Source organism: Salvelinus fontinalis, chromosome 12 (genome assembly GCF_029448725.1).
Source record: "Salvelinus fontinalis isolate EN_2023a chromosome 12, ASM2944872v1, whole genome shotgun sequence".
Lineage (NCBI taxonomy): Eukaryota > Metazoa > Chordata > Actinopteri > Salmoniformes > Salmonidae > Salvelinus > Salvelinus fontinalis.
Genome location: NC_074676.1, coordinates 22,142,104 through 22,159,030, shown reverse-complemented (window position 1 = coordinate 22,159,030; position 16,927 = coordinate 22,142,104). Strand labels below are relative to the sequence as shown.

The 16,927-nt window shown below is 48.3% G+C and overlaps 1 protein-coding gene across 1 annotated transcript; it reads right to left on the bottom strand.

Moving 5' to 3' along the window:
• Nucleotides 1-963: 963 nt before the first annotated feature.
• On the bottom strand, nt 964-16,496 carry LOC129866989 (zinc finger homeobox protein 3-like). Its single transcript, XM_055940066.1, is given in 7 exon segments — nt 964-3,040; nt 3,139-6,471; nt 7,330-7,577; nt 12,844-13,072; nt 13,252-13,805; nt 13,950-14,430; nt 14,432-16,496. Coding segments are annotated over 7 exon segments (5,682 nt in total). The 5' UTR covers nt 15,023-16,496; the 3' UTR covers nt 964-2,794.
• Between the last annotated feature and the right edge of the window lie 431 nt (nt 16,497-16,927).

The window sequence follows — 16,927 nt, the reverse complement described above, 5'->3', positions numbered from 1 at the left end:
TTCATTTATTCTCTTGATCCTCATGCTATACGAGAGAGAGAGAGAGAGATCAATAGTGTTTAGACAAAGTATGTAGTCTCTAAGTGTGTGATCAATAGAGAACAGGGAGATTAGCTGGCTTCTCTCTGTCTCTCACTAACAGACAGATCAGTGAATGGACCAATCTGCCATAAGCCTAAACACATCTGTCTGCCATCACATGCTATCAATAAAGATCTGTTTTGAATGTATACCTAAAAGATCAAAGAGAGAAAAAGAGGTGACAGGAGAAGAGATGAGGGCTCTCCAGAGGGTGGTGTGGTCAGCCCAACGCATCATCAGGGCACACTGCCTGCCCTCCAGGACATGTACAGCACCCGGTGTCACAGGAAGGCCAAGAAGATCATCAAGGACCTCAGCCACAGGGCTAGATACAATCTAACCTGCAAAGCATAGCTATGCAGGATCTTCAGTATAGAAGTATCTTATCTTCTTTGTAGCTTTGTTTAGAAACCACTGTCACATAGTAATTCATTAATGAGTAAATACTGGAGCCCCAAGTATCTCTTTGATAACATCAGAATTAAAGGTCAGGTTATAAACTGCATCATATAACAGTTATTACAATATTACAAAATACGTTAGCAGCAAACTGGACGTCCTCAAAGACTGAGTTGAAACAATCTATCTGGTTGGTTACATTGAGGAGGAAAGAATTTCAACCAATCTACTGCAATGGCTCTGAAGTAGTTCCCTACTGAGTGCACTAGGAGCTGGGGTTTGGTTCCCTACTGAGTAGAGTACTTTTACTAAGTACACTAGGGACTGGGGTTTGGTTCCCTACTGAGTACTCATATACCTAGTGCACTATGGCCTGGGGAGTTTGGCTTTGAGAAGTGCTTCTCCATCCTAGTACAGTAGTAGGTTGCATGGAGATTTCAGCATACAGTCACCAGTGGCCTGATGAAGAGGCAGATACAGCAGTTCTTATACAGTCTCTCTTCTTTCCATCATTCAATTATACATTATCAAGCTAACTTTTCAAGTTGTTTTTGTGGGCTTTATGCACCAATGGTTACAGGGTTATTATGTCTTTGGGTTGTGTTTTAAAGCATTATATATTAGCATAGTTATTACTGTTATTATCATCATCATCATAATTACTACAGTAATATTAATACAGAGAGAGTAAGAAGACGTCATACACAGAGAGAGAGATGGTTAGAGTGCGTGGTAACATCTTACCTAAACTCCACATCATAACGCATACATTATGTTCTCATAAACCACAAAATAACACTTGTCTTATCAAAGCATAACAACAACCGACAATCCATAATATTCATATTCATTAACATTCACTATTTAATGTTGTGTAATGTTTGGTTGGAGTTGTTGTGACATATTGGTTGGACATGATCAAAATAGCTTCTTATATGACATCTCTCTTAAAGGACAAAGTGGACTTAGCTCAGTGCTATTTGGCCTATTATCCACATAAGGAACATTTACATGTGCATTAGAGTCATCATTGAGAAGGTTGAGGTCTGCTTCAGCACCACATAGGCCAGTCAGTCTTTTGGTGCACACCTGGTACTACACCGCTCTCAGATCTACCCTTCACTGTATGGTCTGTACTGCAGTTCAGGAAATGAAAACCACCATGTTGACAACACAATCCAAGGACATGTAAGGTTTTGGTTACGAGCTTTGGAATCCAAGCCAGTCTTTGCAGAAGCTCTTTGTGAAGAATATTCTTTATTTTTGTTTTTTTCAGTTCTTTTACTTTGAAAGAACGTTCTATACACCAAACGTCTTAGACGATCTTCATAGAATCTGTTGGTACTTGCAACAGAACTACAACACTAGTAATGTCTTTAAACAGAAGTGGGAAGATTGATATGATGATATGGTCTCGACAGGGACATCTGTTGGCATGGAGGGGTTAACTCCTGAGGTATCGGTTGGAAGAAAGGACAGGAGAGGAGAGAGGGAGGAACAGAGGATTGGTGTCCTAAAGCTCTAGGAGGTCTGCCCTGTGATGTTTTTGGGCTGAGGAGGGTAGAATGATCTTTGGCTTCTTGGGCATGTGGTTGGTTCATCGCTGTGTGTGTGGTTGGTTCATCGCTGTGTGTGTGGTTGGTTCATCGCTGTGTGTGTGGTTGATTCATTGTTGTGACTGACGTGCACTTGTTTCATGGCTGTGTGTTCTCTCCCCTGTTCTCTGCAGTCTTTCTCTCTATCCTGTGGTTGGGTCGACTCTAAGGCTCCTGGCCCTCTTCTCTTTGGCCCGGTTATTCTGAAACCACACCTGCACTACCCTGCATGCCAGGCCCTCACACCGCAGGGGGCTGGGTTGCTCCCTGTAGCAGACGGAGTTGGGCAACCTGCTGGTGGGTCATCTGGGTACGCTGCCTCTGCTGCTGTCTCGATACATGCCTATCCACACTCAGACAGACTTGGACTGGTGTTCTGGTCACAGTCTTGAACGTTGAAGCTCGTCATTCCATAATTGTATCCCAGAGACAACAGATTGCTACGGTTACCCTCATGAACCTGGTCAGACGAAGGGAATATTTTTACTGACAGATGCTCTTCCTTTTCTTTCTCCTCCTCTTCAATTTGGGGTTTGTTCAGGTCAAAGGACAAATCAGTTTACCCAGAAATGTATGTTCTCTCAGTGGAGAGGGCTTGGGGAGGGATGAAATGGGCTTGGGGAGGGATGGAGGGAGGGAGGGAGAGAGAGAGAGGAGGATGGTGGGAGAGAGGGAAAAGGCTTGATGGAGAGAGAGGGACCCTCCCTGTCTCTGTAGGATCAATGGTTGTGAGAGAAGCTGGAGTCATCTGCAGGACCCATCTGATGAAATGAGCCATAGGCAGCTCTGTCAGTCTGTGAACAGTGGTGTGCCCTGACATGGGCGTCCAAGGCGTTCTGAGCGTTGAAGAGAGCCCTGCAGAACGGACAGCGCCTGTGGTTGTCACCCAGACACAGACCTCCTCCTCTCCCCAGGGTCTGGAGCTGGCCCTTCCTCTGACGAGCCCTGGTGTTCTGGAACCATACCTGAGGAAGGACAAACACAGCAGTGTTACATGTTATTACACAAAACATGATCACCATTACATAATTATAGAAATGTTACTATGAGAATGATAGAGTACCTGCACTACACGTTTCTTCAGGCCTGTGTCCCTGGTGATGCCCTCCAGTACAGAGCGGGTTGGGTTGGAGTTCAGACTGTAGCGCTGGTACAGAACCTCTAGCTGCTCCGAACTGATGGTGGTCCTCTGGCGCCTATCCCTCCTCTGCTCATCACCCTCTCTCTCTCCCTCTTCCTCTCTCTCACCGTCCATCACATCCCTCATAGGCGTTACCGCTGTCCCTTCCTCCAGCCTACGCTTCAGAAAGGGCAGGGCTGGGCTAGGAGCACAGTGTGTGTTAGTGTATGGGGGTAGAGATGGGCTAGGAGCACAGTGTGTGTTAGTGTATGGGGGTAGAGATGGGCTAGGAGCACAGTGTGTGTTAGTGTATGGGGGTAGAGATGGGCTAGGAGCACAGTGTGTGTTAGTGTATGGGGGTAGAGATGGGCTAGGAGCACAGTGTGTGTTAGTGTATGGGGGTAGAGATGGGCTAGGAGCACAGTGTGTGTTAGTGTATGGGGGTAGAGATGGGCTAGGAGCACAGTGTGTGTTCGTGTATGAGGGTAGAGATGGTTTGTGGGTGGAGTGAGCATTGGTGAATAGGGATAGGGGTGGTTGGTGGCCCGATGATAACAGGGACTGGTACTGAAGCATGGACTGGAGTGCTATGGGCTGCATTAGACCAAGGGGGAGGAGAGAGAGGTCTATGGGGAAGGGAAGAGTGGAGAGGCTTGGTAAAGGAAGAGGGGGCAGGGGGAGTTGGGATAAGGGGAAATGCATGGAGAGATTGGACTGGGGTATGATAGTTGGAGAGGGGGCAGAGGTGGTTGTCGATGTCATAGTGTCCTGCAGCTGCTCTGGAAGTGGTTGTGTTTGGGAAGAGGGTGGAGGAGGAGAGGGTGTTGGTGAGGCTTGGGCTGGGCAGAAGGAATTAACTGGGGCTTGGTCTGTGGACAGGGTTACAGGTACAGATGCTGGTGTGGTTGGTACAGCTTGGTCTGGACCTATGGCTGAGGCTTGGGAGAGGGATTGGGCTTGATCAAGGATTGAATAAGAGACTGGTGCTGGGGGTAAGGGTGCAAGTACAGGTGCTGTGGCTGGGGTTAGACGTGCAACAACAGTATTATCATTGTCTGCTACAGGGAAGGGTGTGAGGGGGTAGAGGCAGTCATACTGTCTGGAGAACGTCTCCAACACTACCGGAGTGATCATTTGCTGGTGAACAAACTCCTGATGGCTCTTCAGGATCAGAGAGTCAGAGAACTGCTTCCCACATTCTCCACACTGCTTCTCCTCCTCCAGGCATCCACCCGTCTCTCTGATCTGTTGTCTCTGTCTGCTCTGATTGGATTGCAGGGCCAGCTCCCAGCCATATCTCTCCAGCAGAACTCTGAGAGCCTTCTCTGCTCCATCCCTCTTCTTGCTCTCCTGCATCTCTCCATCTCCCTCAGGAGAGGAGGATGGGTTTGACTCTTTCTCCGTCTGGTGAAGGGGGGAGTCACTGTCAGCTGTCTCAGCCTGAGTCTCACATTTCGGGGGCTGGGCTGGAGACTGGATGCTAGTTGTCACCAGCTTTGGAGAGGGATGTTTAAGCCCATTTGTCTGAGAGGAGAGGGCAGAGATGGTCTGGAGGGAGAGGGCTGAGGTGATCTGACTAAAGTTCATGTTAGGGTTGAGCTGCAGACCTCCAGAGAGGTAGAAGGACTGGATCATCTGCTGCTGTAGAGAAAACAGGTTGTCTGGGGAGAACTGGAGGGGAGAGAGGAGGTTCCTCTGTTGGAGACTCTCTGCTGCTGAAGGGAGGAACTGCTTTAAGAGGTTCTGCTGCAGTAAGGTTAGGTGCGGGAGCAGTGTTGGACTAAAGAGCTGGGGCTGGAGGAGGGCTGTGTGTTCCTGTATATGGGCCTGGGCTAACTTATGCTGCTGTTGTGGCATCTGGGCCTGGGCTACCTGCTGTTGGAGTAACGTTAGGTCCTGCTGTCCTCCAGATGCTGTCAGGTCCTCTACTCTCCGCCTCTTAGCCTGGTGGCCCTCAGCCTTCCCAGAGACACCCACACTCAGCTGGGCTTCACTGAGGGAGGAACAGGGACTTGGGGAGGAAGGGGCTGATCTGGTGGCTGTTGGGGTGGTTCCCCTGGTAGATACCTCTCCTCCCCCTGGTGAACGGCTGGAGGAAGTGGTCTGAACCAAGGCTGGAACTAGGGTTTGGCGGGTGTGGGGGTTCAGTGATAGCTGGGCCCGAGCTCCACGGGCTCGTGTCTGGTGCAGTACAGAGCGGAGGTGGATGTCCAGGGTGGAACTCTGGCTGTAAGCCACCCGACACATTCTGCAGCGGTAGGATTTTGCGTCTGGGGCCGGGCTGCAGCGGGTGTCAGGGGGACTGGGGCTGGAGTCCTGCAGGACCCGTCTGGCTCTGGCTCGGTTGGACAGAGAGTTATAGAGGACCGGCAGGATGGTTCTCTGAGTGACGGACTCACAGCAGAAGGAACACTTGTAGGGCCGAGCCGGGTCCAGGAACCGCTCCAGAGTGGGGTTGAAGCCCTTGCTGAAGGGGTTGGGTTCTGACCCTGCCTCCTTCTCCTCCTGCTGCCTTGAACCCTGGTCACTGTCACCAACCCCTGAACTGGGCCTCTCCTCCTCCTCATCTGGGTCATCATTTTCATCCTCCTCTCCTTCATCTCCCTTTCCCTGCTCTCCCTCCTCATCATCTTCCTCCTTATCCGTCTCTTCTTCACTCATACTCTCCCCCTCCTCTTCCTCCCCCTCCAGGCTGATTGGTTGTTGGATGTTTGCTCCACTCTGATCAGGGTGTGTACCCTGTAGGTGTAGGTCCTGTAGGTGTGTGTTGAGCAGGTGTCTCTGCAGGGCCTCTTGGCTGCGGCAGCGTCTGGGGCAGAGGTGGCACTCTGTCGCCGCCATCATGGCGTGGTACTGCCAGTGCAGCTGCAGCTTCTTCTGCCTTCGGACCGCTAGACTGCACCTGCCGCAGCGAAACCTGTAACCATGACAATCAGAGGGGGGAGGGGCATCACTGGGAGGAGACGGGGGTAAAGTGGATGAAGGGAGGTTGCTGGGGGAGAGAGAGGAAAGAGTGGGTGGGGAAGGGGGAGAGGTGTTGTCCTCTGCTGGGTGCTGGTCCTTACAGGGAGGAGTCAGAAGAGCAGGGACATCTTTGGCTGTGATTACTTTTTCTTTTTTTGTATGGTAGTCATTTGTTTGAGGCTCGTTTGTGAGGGATTCCTTCGTGTAAGAGCTGTTTGTGTTGCAATCGTTTGTTTGAGATTCCTTTATATTTGAGTGGGACTCCATCTGCAGTGTCTCTTTCTGCAGAATCTCAGGCAGCTCCACTGCCACCTGGAAAAGAAACCAACAAAAACGTCAGTCTGAATCTATCCAGATGACTGATTGCCTTTATAGTCAGTCAAAACAGTGTCTATCCTGTTTGATAGTGCAGATGGAATAAATATAGTGATGCTCCTTTATTGTCTACATCACCTCATTCTCCCATTACACACTAATAATAGATGGAGGAAAACCGAATCAAGAGTGTTTTTAAATCAACCACAAACACACACACACACACACACACTGAAAGAAGACACACACACTTGCATGGCAGAGACAGAAGAGACGCATACACATAATACGTATACGCCCCAGTGAGAGAGTGAAGGTCAGGCTTAATCTAGACAGAGACATTGGAAAGTGCGGAACATAATGGCCATCATAATCCAAGTCTGAATTAATGAACATATGCTATTATCAGAGAGAAAGGGGGGAGGGGGAATGGGGGGTGGGGTGCAGAGAGAAAATGGGGGGCTGGTGAGGGGGAGGGGAGACAGAGACAGAACAAGGGGTGGAGAGATGGGAATAGAGAAAGAACAAGGGGGTTCAGACAGAAAGATAGAGAGGTAAGAGAGGAGAGAAAGTGAGAGAAGATGGAGAGATAAGAAAAGTGGGTAAAGAAAAAGGGAGTAGGGAGAGGGTGAGAGAGGTGAGAGATGAAAGAGGGATGAAGGGGGAAATAGGAAGAGGGAGTCAAAGAGGGAGACAAAGAGCACTGATCATGCTGGGCAAAGTAATGAGGTTGGTGATGTGGAGAAAAATGAGCACTCTGTTTGCTGGAGACACTATAAGCGAGCTCCTTCAGCTCGACTGCCCTTCTGCTAATAAAAAGGTAGCTAGAACACACACAGAAACACACACACTTACCATACTCATGAGCTTGTCCACACAGTCCTGGACCACACTGTGTATGAGTATGAGGTGGCGTCTCAGGTGTGTGTATACCAGTGTGTCCTGGCACAGTGGGCACTTGGCAGTAGCCTGTTGGTGAGTAGTGCGCTGGTCTGTTCTGTGGCGTTTGGGAGAGAGGGGGCTCTGTGTCTCCTCCAGCCCAGAGAACGATCGCTTGGCTGGAGAAAGGGAATCTCTCCTCTCCCCCTGCTCAATGCTTCCACCTAGAAAGGTAACACATACAGTACCAGTCAAAAGTTTGGACACACCTACTCATTCAAGGGTTTTCTTTATTTTTACTATTTTCTACATTGTAGAATAATAGTGAAGACATCAAAACTATGAAATAACACATATGGAATCATGTAGCAACCAAAAAATATTTATATATTTTTTTCATAATATATTTTAGATTCTTCAAAGTAGCCACCCTTTGCCTTAATGACAGCTTTGCACACTCTTGGAATTCTCTCAACCAGCTTCACGAAGAGTGCTTTTCCAACTGTCCTGAACAACTTCCCACATATGCTGAGCACTTGTTGGCTGCTTTTCCTTCATTCTGTGGTCCAACTTAATCCAAACCATCTCAATTGGGTTGAGTTCGGGTGATTGTGGAGGACAGGTCATCTGATGAGGCACTTCATCACTCTCCTTGGTCAAATAGCCCTTACACAGCCTGGAAGTGTGTTTTGGGTCATTGTCCTATTGAAAAACAAATGATAGTCCCACTAAGCGCAAACCAGATGGATTGGCGTATTGCTGCAGAATTCTGGGGTAGCCATGCTGGTTAAATGTGCCTTGAATTCTAAATAAATCACAGATAGTGTCACCAGCAAAGCACCAATATACCATCACACCTCCTCCTCCATGCTTCCCGGTGGGAACCACACATGCGAAGATCATCCGTTCATCTACTCTGCATCTCACAAAGACACGGCGGTTGGAACCCAAAATCTCAAATTTGGATTCATCAGACCAAAGGACAGACTTCCACCTGTCTAATGTCTATTACGTGCTTCTACACCTGCATTGCTTACTGTTTGGGGTTTTAGGCTGGGTTTCTGTACAGCACTTTGAGATATCAGCTGATGTAAGAAGGGCTATATAAATACATTTGATTTGATTTTGATTTGCTTGTGTTTCTTGGATCAAAGAAAGTCTCTTCTTATTATTGGTGTCCTTTAGTAGTGGTTTCTTTGCAGAAATTCGACCATGAACGCCTGATTCACGCAGTCTCCTCTGAAAATTTGATGTTACATTTAACACTACATTACATTTAAGTCATTTAGCAGACGCTCTTATCCAGAGCGACTTACAAATTGGTGCATTCACCTTATGATATCCAGTGGAACAACCACTTTACAATAGTGCATCTAACTCTTTTAAGGGGGGGGGGGGGGGGTTAGAAGAATTACTTTATCCTATCCTAGGTATTCCTTAAAGAGGTGGGGTTTCAGGTGTCTCCGGAAGGTGGTGATTGACTCCGCTGACCTGGCGTCGTGAGGGAGTTTGTTCCACCATTGGGGTGCCAGAGCAGCGAACAGTTTTGACTGGGCTGAGCGGGAACTGTACTTCCTCAGAGGTAGGGAGGCGAGCAGGCCAGAGGTGGATGAACGCAGTGCCCTTGTTTGGGTGTAGGGCCTGATCAGAGCCTGAAGGTACGGAGGTGCCGTTCCCCTCACAGCTCCGTAGGCAAGCACCATGGTCTTGTAGCGGATGCGAGCTTCAACTGGAAGCCAGTGGAGAGAGCGGAGGAGCGGGGTGACGTGAGAGAACTTGGGAAAGTTGAACACCAGACGGGCTGCGGCGTTCTGGATGAGTTGTAGGGGTTTAATGGCACAGGCAGGGAGCCCAGCCAACAGCGAGTTGCAGTAATCCAGACGGGAGATGACAAGTGCCTGTATTAGGACCTGCGCTGCTTCCTGCGTGAGGCAGGGTCGTACTCTGCGAATGTTGTAGAGCATGAACCTACAGGAACGGGTCACCGCCTTGATGTTAGGTGAGAACGACAGGGTGTTGTCCAGGATCACGCCAAGGTTCTTAGCACTCTGGGAGGAGGACACAATGGAGTTGTCAACCGTGATGGCGAGATCATGGAACGGGCAGTCCTTCCCCGGGAGGAAGAGCAGCTCCGTCTTGCCGAGGTTCAGCTTGAGGTGGTGATCCGTCATCCACACTGATATGTCTGCCAGACATGCAGAGATGCGATTCACCACCTGGTTATCAGAGGGGGGAAAGGAGAAGATTAATTGTGTGTCGTCTGCATAGCAATGATAGGAGAGACCATGTGAGGATATGACAGAGCCAAGTGACTTGGTGTATAGCGAGAATAGGAGAGGGCCTAGAACAGAGCCCTGGGGGACACCAGTGGTGAGAGCACGTGGTGCGGAGACAGATTCTCGCCACGCCACCTGGTAGGAGCGACCTGTCAGGTAGGACGCAATCCAAGCGTGGGCCGCGCCGGAGATGCCCAGCTCGGAGAGGGTGGAGAGGAGGATCTGATGGTTCACAGTATCAAAGGCAGCCGATAGGTCTAGAAGGATGAGAGCAGAGAAGAGAGAGTTAGCTTTAGCAGTGCGGAGCGCCTCCGTGACACAGAGAAGAGCAGTCTCAGTTGAATGACTAGTCTTGAAACCTGACTGATTTGGATCAAGAAGGTCATTCTGAGAGAGATAGCAGGAGAGCTGTCCAAGGATGGCACGTTCAAGAGTTTTGGAGAGAAAAGAAAGAAGGGATACTGGTCTGTAGTTGTTGACATCGGAGGGATCGAGTGTAGGTTTTTTCAGAAGGGGTGCAACTCTCGCTCTCTTGAAGACGGAAGGGACGTAGCCAGCGGTCAAGGATGAGTTGATGAGCGAGGTGAGGTAAGGGAGAAGGTCTCCGGAAATGGTCTGGAGAAGAGAGGAGGGTATAGGGTCAAGCGGGCAGGTTGTTGGGCGGCCGGCCGTCACAAGACGCGAGATTTCATCTGGAGAGAGAGGGGAGAAAGAGGTCAAAGCACAGGGTAGGGCAGTGTGAGCAGAACCAGCGGTGTCGTTTGACTTAGCAAACGAGGATCGGATGTCGTCGACCTTCTTTTCAAAATGGTTGACGAAGTCATCAGCAGAGAGGGAGGAGGGGGGAGGAGGGGGAGGAGGATTCAGGAGGGAGGAGAAGGTGGCAAAGAGCTTCCTAGGGTTAGAGGCAGATGCTTGGAATTTAGAGTGGTAGAAATTGGCTTTAGCAGCAGAGACAGAAGAGGAGAATGTAGAGAGGAGGGAGTGAAAGGATGCCAGGTCCGCAGGGAGGCGAGTTTTCCTCCATTTCCGCTCGGCTGCCCGGAGCCCTGTTCTGTGAGCTCGCAATGAGTCGTCGAGCCACGGAGCAGGAGGGGAGGACCGAGCCGACCTGGAGGATAGGGGACATAGAGAGTCAAAGGATGCAGAAAGGGAGGAGAGGAGGGTTGAGGAGGCAGAATCAGGAGATAGGTTGGAGAAGGTTTGAGTGACTTGTTGTTGAGATGTGTCTGTTACTTGAACTGCAATCTGAGGTGCAGTTAACTCTAATGAACTTACCCTCTGCAGCAGAGGTAACTCTGGGTCTTCCTTTCCTGTGGCGGTCCTCATGAGAGCCAGTTTCATCATAGGGCTTGATGGTTTTTGTGACTTTACTTGAAGAAAAGTTCAAAGTTCTTCAGATTTTCCGGATTGACTGACCTTCGTGTCTTTAAGTATTGATGGACTGTTGTTTCTATTTGCTTATTTGAGCTCTTCTTGCCATAATATGGACTTGGTATTTTACCAAATAGGGCTATCTTCTGTATACCACCCCTACCGTGTCACAACACAACTGATTGGCTCAAAAGGAATTAAAAAGGAAATCAATTCTACAAATTAACTTTTAACAAGGCACACCTGTTAATTGAAATGCATTCCAGGTGACATCCTCATGAACCTGGTTGAGAGAATGCCAAGAGTGTGCAAAGCTGTCATCAAGGCAAAGGGTGGCTACTTTGAATAATCTCAAATCTCAAATATATTTAGATTTATTTCATACTTATTTGGTTACTAGATGATTCCATATGTGTTATTTCATAGTTTTGAGGGCTTCACTATTATTCTACAATGTAGAAAATAGTAACAATAAAGTGTGTCCAAACTGGTACTGTATGTTAATACACAGCAACACACACAGCAACACACACACATACTGTATACTAATTGATCCAGTATACATTTTCTATTAGGAAACCCTCTGGGGTTTAGACCAGTTCATTCAGAGTGGATACCTGGTATTGACTGTTTAATACAGAGTCGCAGACTGAGTTAGACCAGATTTAAATCCTGACAGTTAGACCAGATTTAATCCTGACAGTTAGACCCGATTTAATCCTGACAGTTAGACCCGATGTAATCCTGACAGTTAGTCCAGATTTAATCCTGACAGTTAGTCCAGATATAATCCTGACAGTTAGACTAGAGGAAAGGAGTCATTAGAGTCATCAGAAAGGTACTCTCCCTCTATCTCTCTGTGTATCTCTCTCCGTCTTCCGCACCTGGTCTCTCCATCTCTCTGTCTATCTATCTCTCTACTGCACCTGCTCTCTCTACCTCTGAATGCTTGGCTATAAAAAGAAACTGACATTTACTCCTGAGGTGCTGACCTGTTGCACACTCTATAACCACTGTGATTATTATTTGTCCCTGCTGATCATCTATGAACGTTTGAACATCTTGAAAAACGATCTGGCCTTAATGGCCATGTACTCTTATAATCTCCACAGGAAATAGCCAGAAGAGGAGTGGCCACCCCTCAGAGCCTGGTTTCTTCCTAGGTTCCTGTCTCTCTAGGGAGTTTTTCCTAGCCACAGTGCGTCGACCTCTGCATTACTTGCTCTCTGGGGTTTTAGGGTTTAGGGCTTTAGGGTTTAGGGCTTTAGGGTTTCTGTATAAGTACTTTGTGACATCTGCTGATGTAAAAAGGGTTTTATAAATGTATTTGATTGATACACTGAGGGAAGATTTCCCGGGTCCTGATTAAGCCTAGTGCTGCTAAACTAAAAATCATGCCGGAGAATCTCTATTGACAGTGCTTTTTAGTCCAGGATTAGGCTCTGAGTCTGGGTAACTGACCCTGAAATCTCTATTCTAGAACATTAAAGTTCAATAGCAGTGTCTCAGTGGCGATGTCTCAAGTTAGCGTTGTCGGGGGCAATATGGGATGTAACAAGCTTGTTTCGACAAATCAATTAACCCAATAAATCCCTGACCATAATCAATAATTCCTTCTCTCTCTTCACCCTGCTCCATCTCTCCAAGTTTCGTCTCTCCGTTGACATTATAGGCCTGCAGATCATTTTCTCCATTCTATTCGTCAACTTGTTCTGGACTGGTGTACAAATATGGTTGCCAATGCCTTAACTAATGATAAACTTTTAAATTCATCAGGGGAACTGAACAAGTGCACACTTCAGATAGGAGGGATTTGGAAATGACCAGCTAAGTCTCTTACCTGTCTCAGGACTGGGACACTTCCTAATGGTGAAAGTAGCCGCTAGCCCCTCCCCTTCCTCCAGGCTCCTCCCTCTCACTAACTGCAAGTAGTGAAGCTCCCTCTTCTGATGACCAGGGGAGTGGGTATGTCTCAATAGGTGGAGTTTAGAACAGGAGGAGTAGTTACACAGGACACAATGGAACAACCAGGACCCTCCATCTACTGCACTGTCATACTGCTGTAAGAACTAGAGAGAGAGGAACATAAGGTGATAGGTTGGGGTTAGACTGTGATAGAGAGAAAGATGCACTAAATAAATCTGGTCCCTGTGCTTTATTTTCTGTCTATATGCCAGATATTTAGAAATAATCTTATAGTCCAAGTACAGCAGTGACACAGGCCTCCAAATCGTGTGTGTGTACCGACCCTGTAGACTCTGAGGCTGGCCTGGTGTTGAGGGTTGATGCTGTGTATTTTCAGTTTCTCCAAGCTGGTGGTCTGGAAGTCACACAAGTTACACTTCAGCTGGACTGGGTTGCCTGTAGCAACCAACTTCACAAATTCCTCGCTGTCCCCGGCCTCCCAGAGGTGGGAAGCCAGCTGGTACTGGGCCCTGTGTCTGTCTGTCTGGCAGTGCAGGGTGAAGTTAGCCCTGAGGGGGGTGCTGTAGCCACACAGCCTGCAGTAGCAGCCTCCAGCCACCAGAGAGCGCCACTCAGACTGGGGCAGGGAGCAGGGGGCGCTCAGGTGAGACCTAAGAGACTCCAGACTGTCAGAGGAGAAACTGGAACACACCAGGCACTGGAACACACCACAGGAAAGAGGAGAAGAGGGGGAGAGAGACAGTGGAGGAGGGGGAGAGGAGGATGGAGAAGGGGATGGTGAGGAGGGAGGAGGAGAGGGGGAGGGGGTCAGGGTTGAATCCGGGGCGACTGGCTCCTCTGCTGATAGTTGATGCATATCTAAAGACTGTTCGCCACCTAGAACACACAGCACACAAACAGGCCGTGAGAAAACATACTGTACATATAAGCATGGATATAATCAAGTATCAACCTAACTTGATGTGCCAGTGAACAGAGCCCAACAGAACAGTTATTGAGTATGTATGTGTGGTCTCTCACCTATGCTGTGTAGCAGTGTGAGTTGAGGAGGCAGACTCCTGCAGTGGGCCAGGTAGTAGCTTCTCTGCAACATGTTGGGTGTTTGTTTCAGGCGCAGCACGTTATGCATGTGTTTCTCGCTGGTGGTGTGTATGCGCAGATTCCGGGCAATGCTGGTCTCATAATCACACACCTCACACCGCCACCTCTTACCGTGGGAAGGGGGCTGGCTGGGGTTGGGTGTTGTGTGTGCAGGGGCCTGTGTGACTGTGGGGTGTGTGCGTCCGTAGCCCTGTTCGCCTGCCGTGTCTCTGACAGCGTAGCCACCATTGTGTGCGGAGTGTGTGTGAGTGCCGTGCGCAGGGTGTGTGTGTCCTGCTACCTGTACGTTGCTGAGGTGTTTGTCTGACTGCATGTGTATGCTGAGGTTTCCTTTAGAGGAGGTTGTGTAATCACACACACCACAGCGGTAGGGTTTGTACTCACAAACATAACTCTCACCCCCGGGACAGACGAGGGTGGGCCTTCCCCGTGCTACAGTACACACACACACCCCTTGACACTCCACACACACACTTCTCCCCCGAGCCCCCACACACACACAAGCCCCCAGACGCAGGGTGTTTTTCTCTGAGGTGGGCATGCAGTGTCTGCTGGGACTTGTAGTGCCAGTTACATTTGGGGCATTTGAGCATCTTGCAGGAGTTCCAGGAGTGCATCAAGGCCATGTGACAGTTCAGTGAGCCAGGTGAGGACGGAGAGGGGTGGAGGTATTTAGAAACGGTCTTTAAGTTCTCATCTCTCTCTCTATCCTTATCTCCTTCTATCTCTCCATCTACCTCTCTTTTTCCATCTGTCTCTTTTGGGTTGTTGTTTGGTTTTGGAACTTTGCTGGTGTCTCCATTGGCAATAAGGGAAGTGTGAGTGGTGTCTGTCCTCCTATCATCCGTAACAGGTGTGCTGCTGGACTCAGGCAGGGCTGACTTCTGGGGTTTAATAAAGCTCAGAGGAAAACTAGGACTACTGCCCTGCACTCCTCCTGTATCTCTCATCTCTGTGATGAGGGTGTTATTGTTCAGTGTGCCACTGGCCATAACAGTGCAGGAGGCAGAGCTGTGCTGGCTCCGTCGAGGTAATAGACTACATTTGGAGTTGGTTTGGCTTTGGTTTGAGATGGCCTCTTCCCTCTGTTTCTCCTCCTTTCCTCCTCTGTCTTTGCTACTAAATGCTGGTGCAAGGTTCTCTCTCTCCACCGTAATATTCTTTCTTTCTCCTTCTTCTCCTTTAGCTTCTCTTCCTCTAGTCTGCCTCCATGTGAGTGTCCAACCCTCTCCCCTCCTGGGGTCTCCTCTCTGCCTGCGGTCCCCTCTGCACCGCCCTGCTCTGTCTCTGTCTGGATCAGGGTGGGGGGCTCTTTGGCAGGGGCCCGGGCTAAGGTTCGAGAGGACAACCCCTCACAGGGAATCACTTCCAGGGTCAGGAGAGGATGGGATAACAGCTTGTGGCTCTTTTCAGGTTCTCTCTCCTGTCCTCCCTCTCTTCCTCCATCCCTTCCTCTCCCTCCCTCACCACTGTTCATAAGGGTACTTACAAAAGCCACACATTGCTACCCCACCTGAGGCAGATAGATTTTTTTTTGTATTCACAAAAATACTGTGAATAAATTAAGAAATGCATATACACTACCAAGAACTTTGTTACTGCAACACAATAACCAACAGACTTGTAGGCATTGGCAAGACTCTACTAACTTATAGCTGCTCCCCTGGCCATAAAGGTTTTCATTTACACACAGATACCCCCAGGTTATTGATCTATGTCCAAAAAATGTCCCCCCCAAAAAACTAAAAACCGTGGAACTACTGTATCTCTGACAGTAGCCTGCAACTGCTGCTGGTAACCCACATACACCGGCTGACACAGACATACATTATTTAACTGTAATGGTGACTATGGCGATGTTTATATTATTGTAGCCTACTTCTGTCTTCGTTTAACCTACTCAAGAGAGAACAAGTACAAACAGCCTGCACCAGTTTACAAAGGCACAACGCTCTTCTTTCCAGTCAACAACCACAGCCAAACAAAGGTGACACTCAGAACTCGCACTGACGAAACAAACACATTTGCGTTAAGATAAACAATCCACTGGTCTGTAGAATAATTATTTCTAGGTTAGCCTATAATAAAGTAATACGAATTTCGATATAACAGGCACCAGTAGCCTTCAACAACGAACCCATGCAGCTATCATTACCTGGGTTACATGGGCTGTCAGGGATTTCGCCGAAGGTTAGAAAAATACGCAGACTCACATCTGTGCGGCGGTGTCGTCTGTGGACTCATTGGAGCTGTAGTAATCCAGTCACATAGAGGTTCTACTGAACAGCCACATATTACCTTTGGACCAGAGAGAGCAGCATAACAGTATGTGTTCCTAAAATCTTCTTCTTAAAGCTATATCTACTGTAAACATTGGGACGGAAGGGGAAGGTCTGATCATATAGGAGAGAAAAACACTTAGCTATTTATTATTCCTGCTAGTTGGTTTCCTGCAAATTGCTAAAACACCCCACTGCGCATGTGCGTAATTGCGCAGACATCATCAATGGGATGCGGCGGAGGAGAGGGAGGGGGAAGAGTGGGAGTAGTAGACGACGGAGGAGAGGATGAAGGATGGAGGGAGAAAATAGTGAAGAAATGGAATTATCATTGTAATGCTGATATTGGATGTTATAGAAAATAAGAAAGGGTTGGAATAATTTATACATTTTGACACAAAAATGCTTGAAATGTAGATTTATAGGCCAAATATAGTTGAGTTGTGGTTATACAGTATATCTAACCCATACACCGTGTATCATCTGTACCATCAGATGCATGCTTGAAATAGAACACCAGGGTTTGGGAGTAATCAATGGATATATGTAAATGATTACAAACAACGGTAACTGTAATCCGTTACGTTACCTGCAAATACCTGCAAATAAATATTGTAA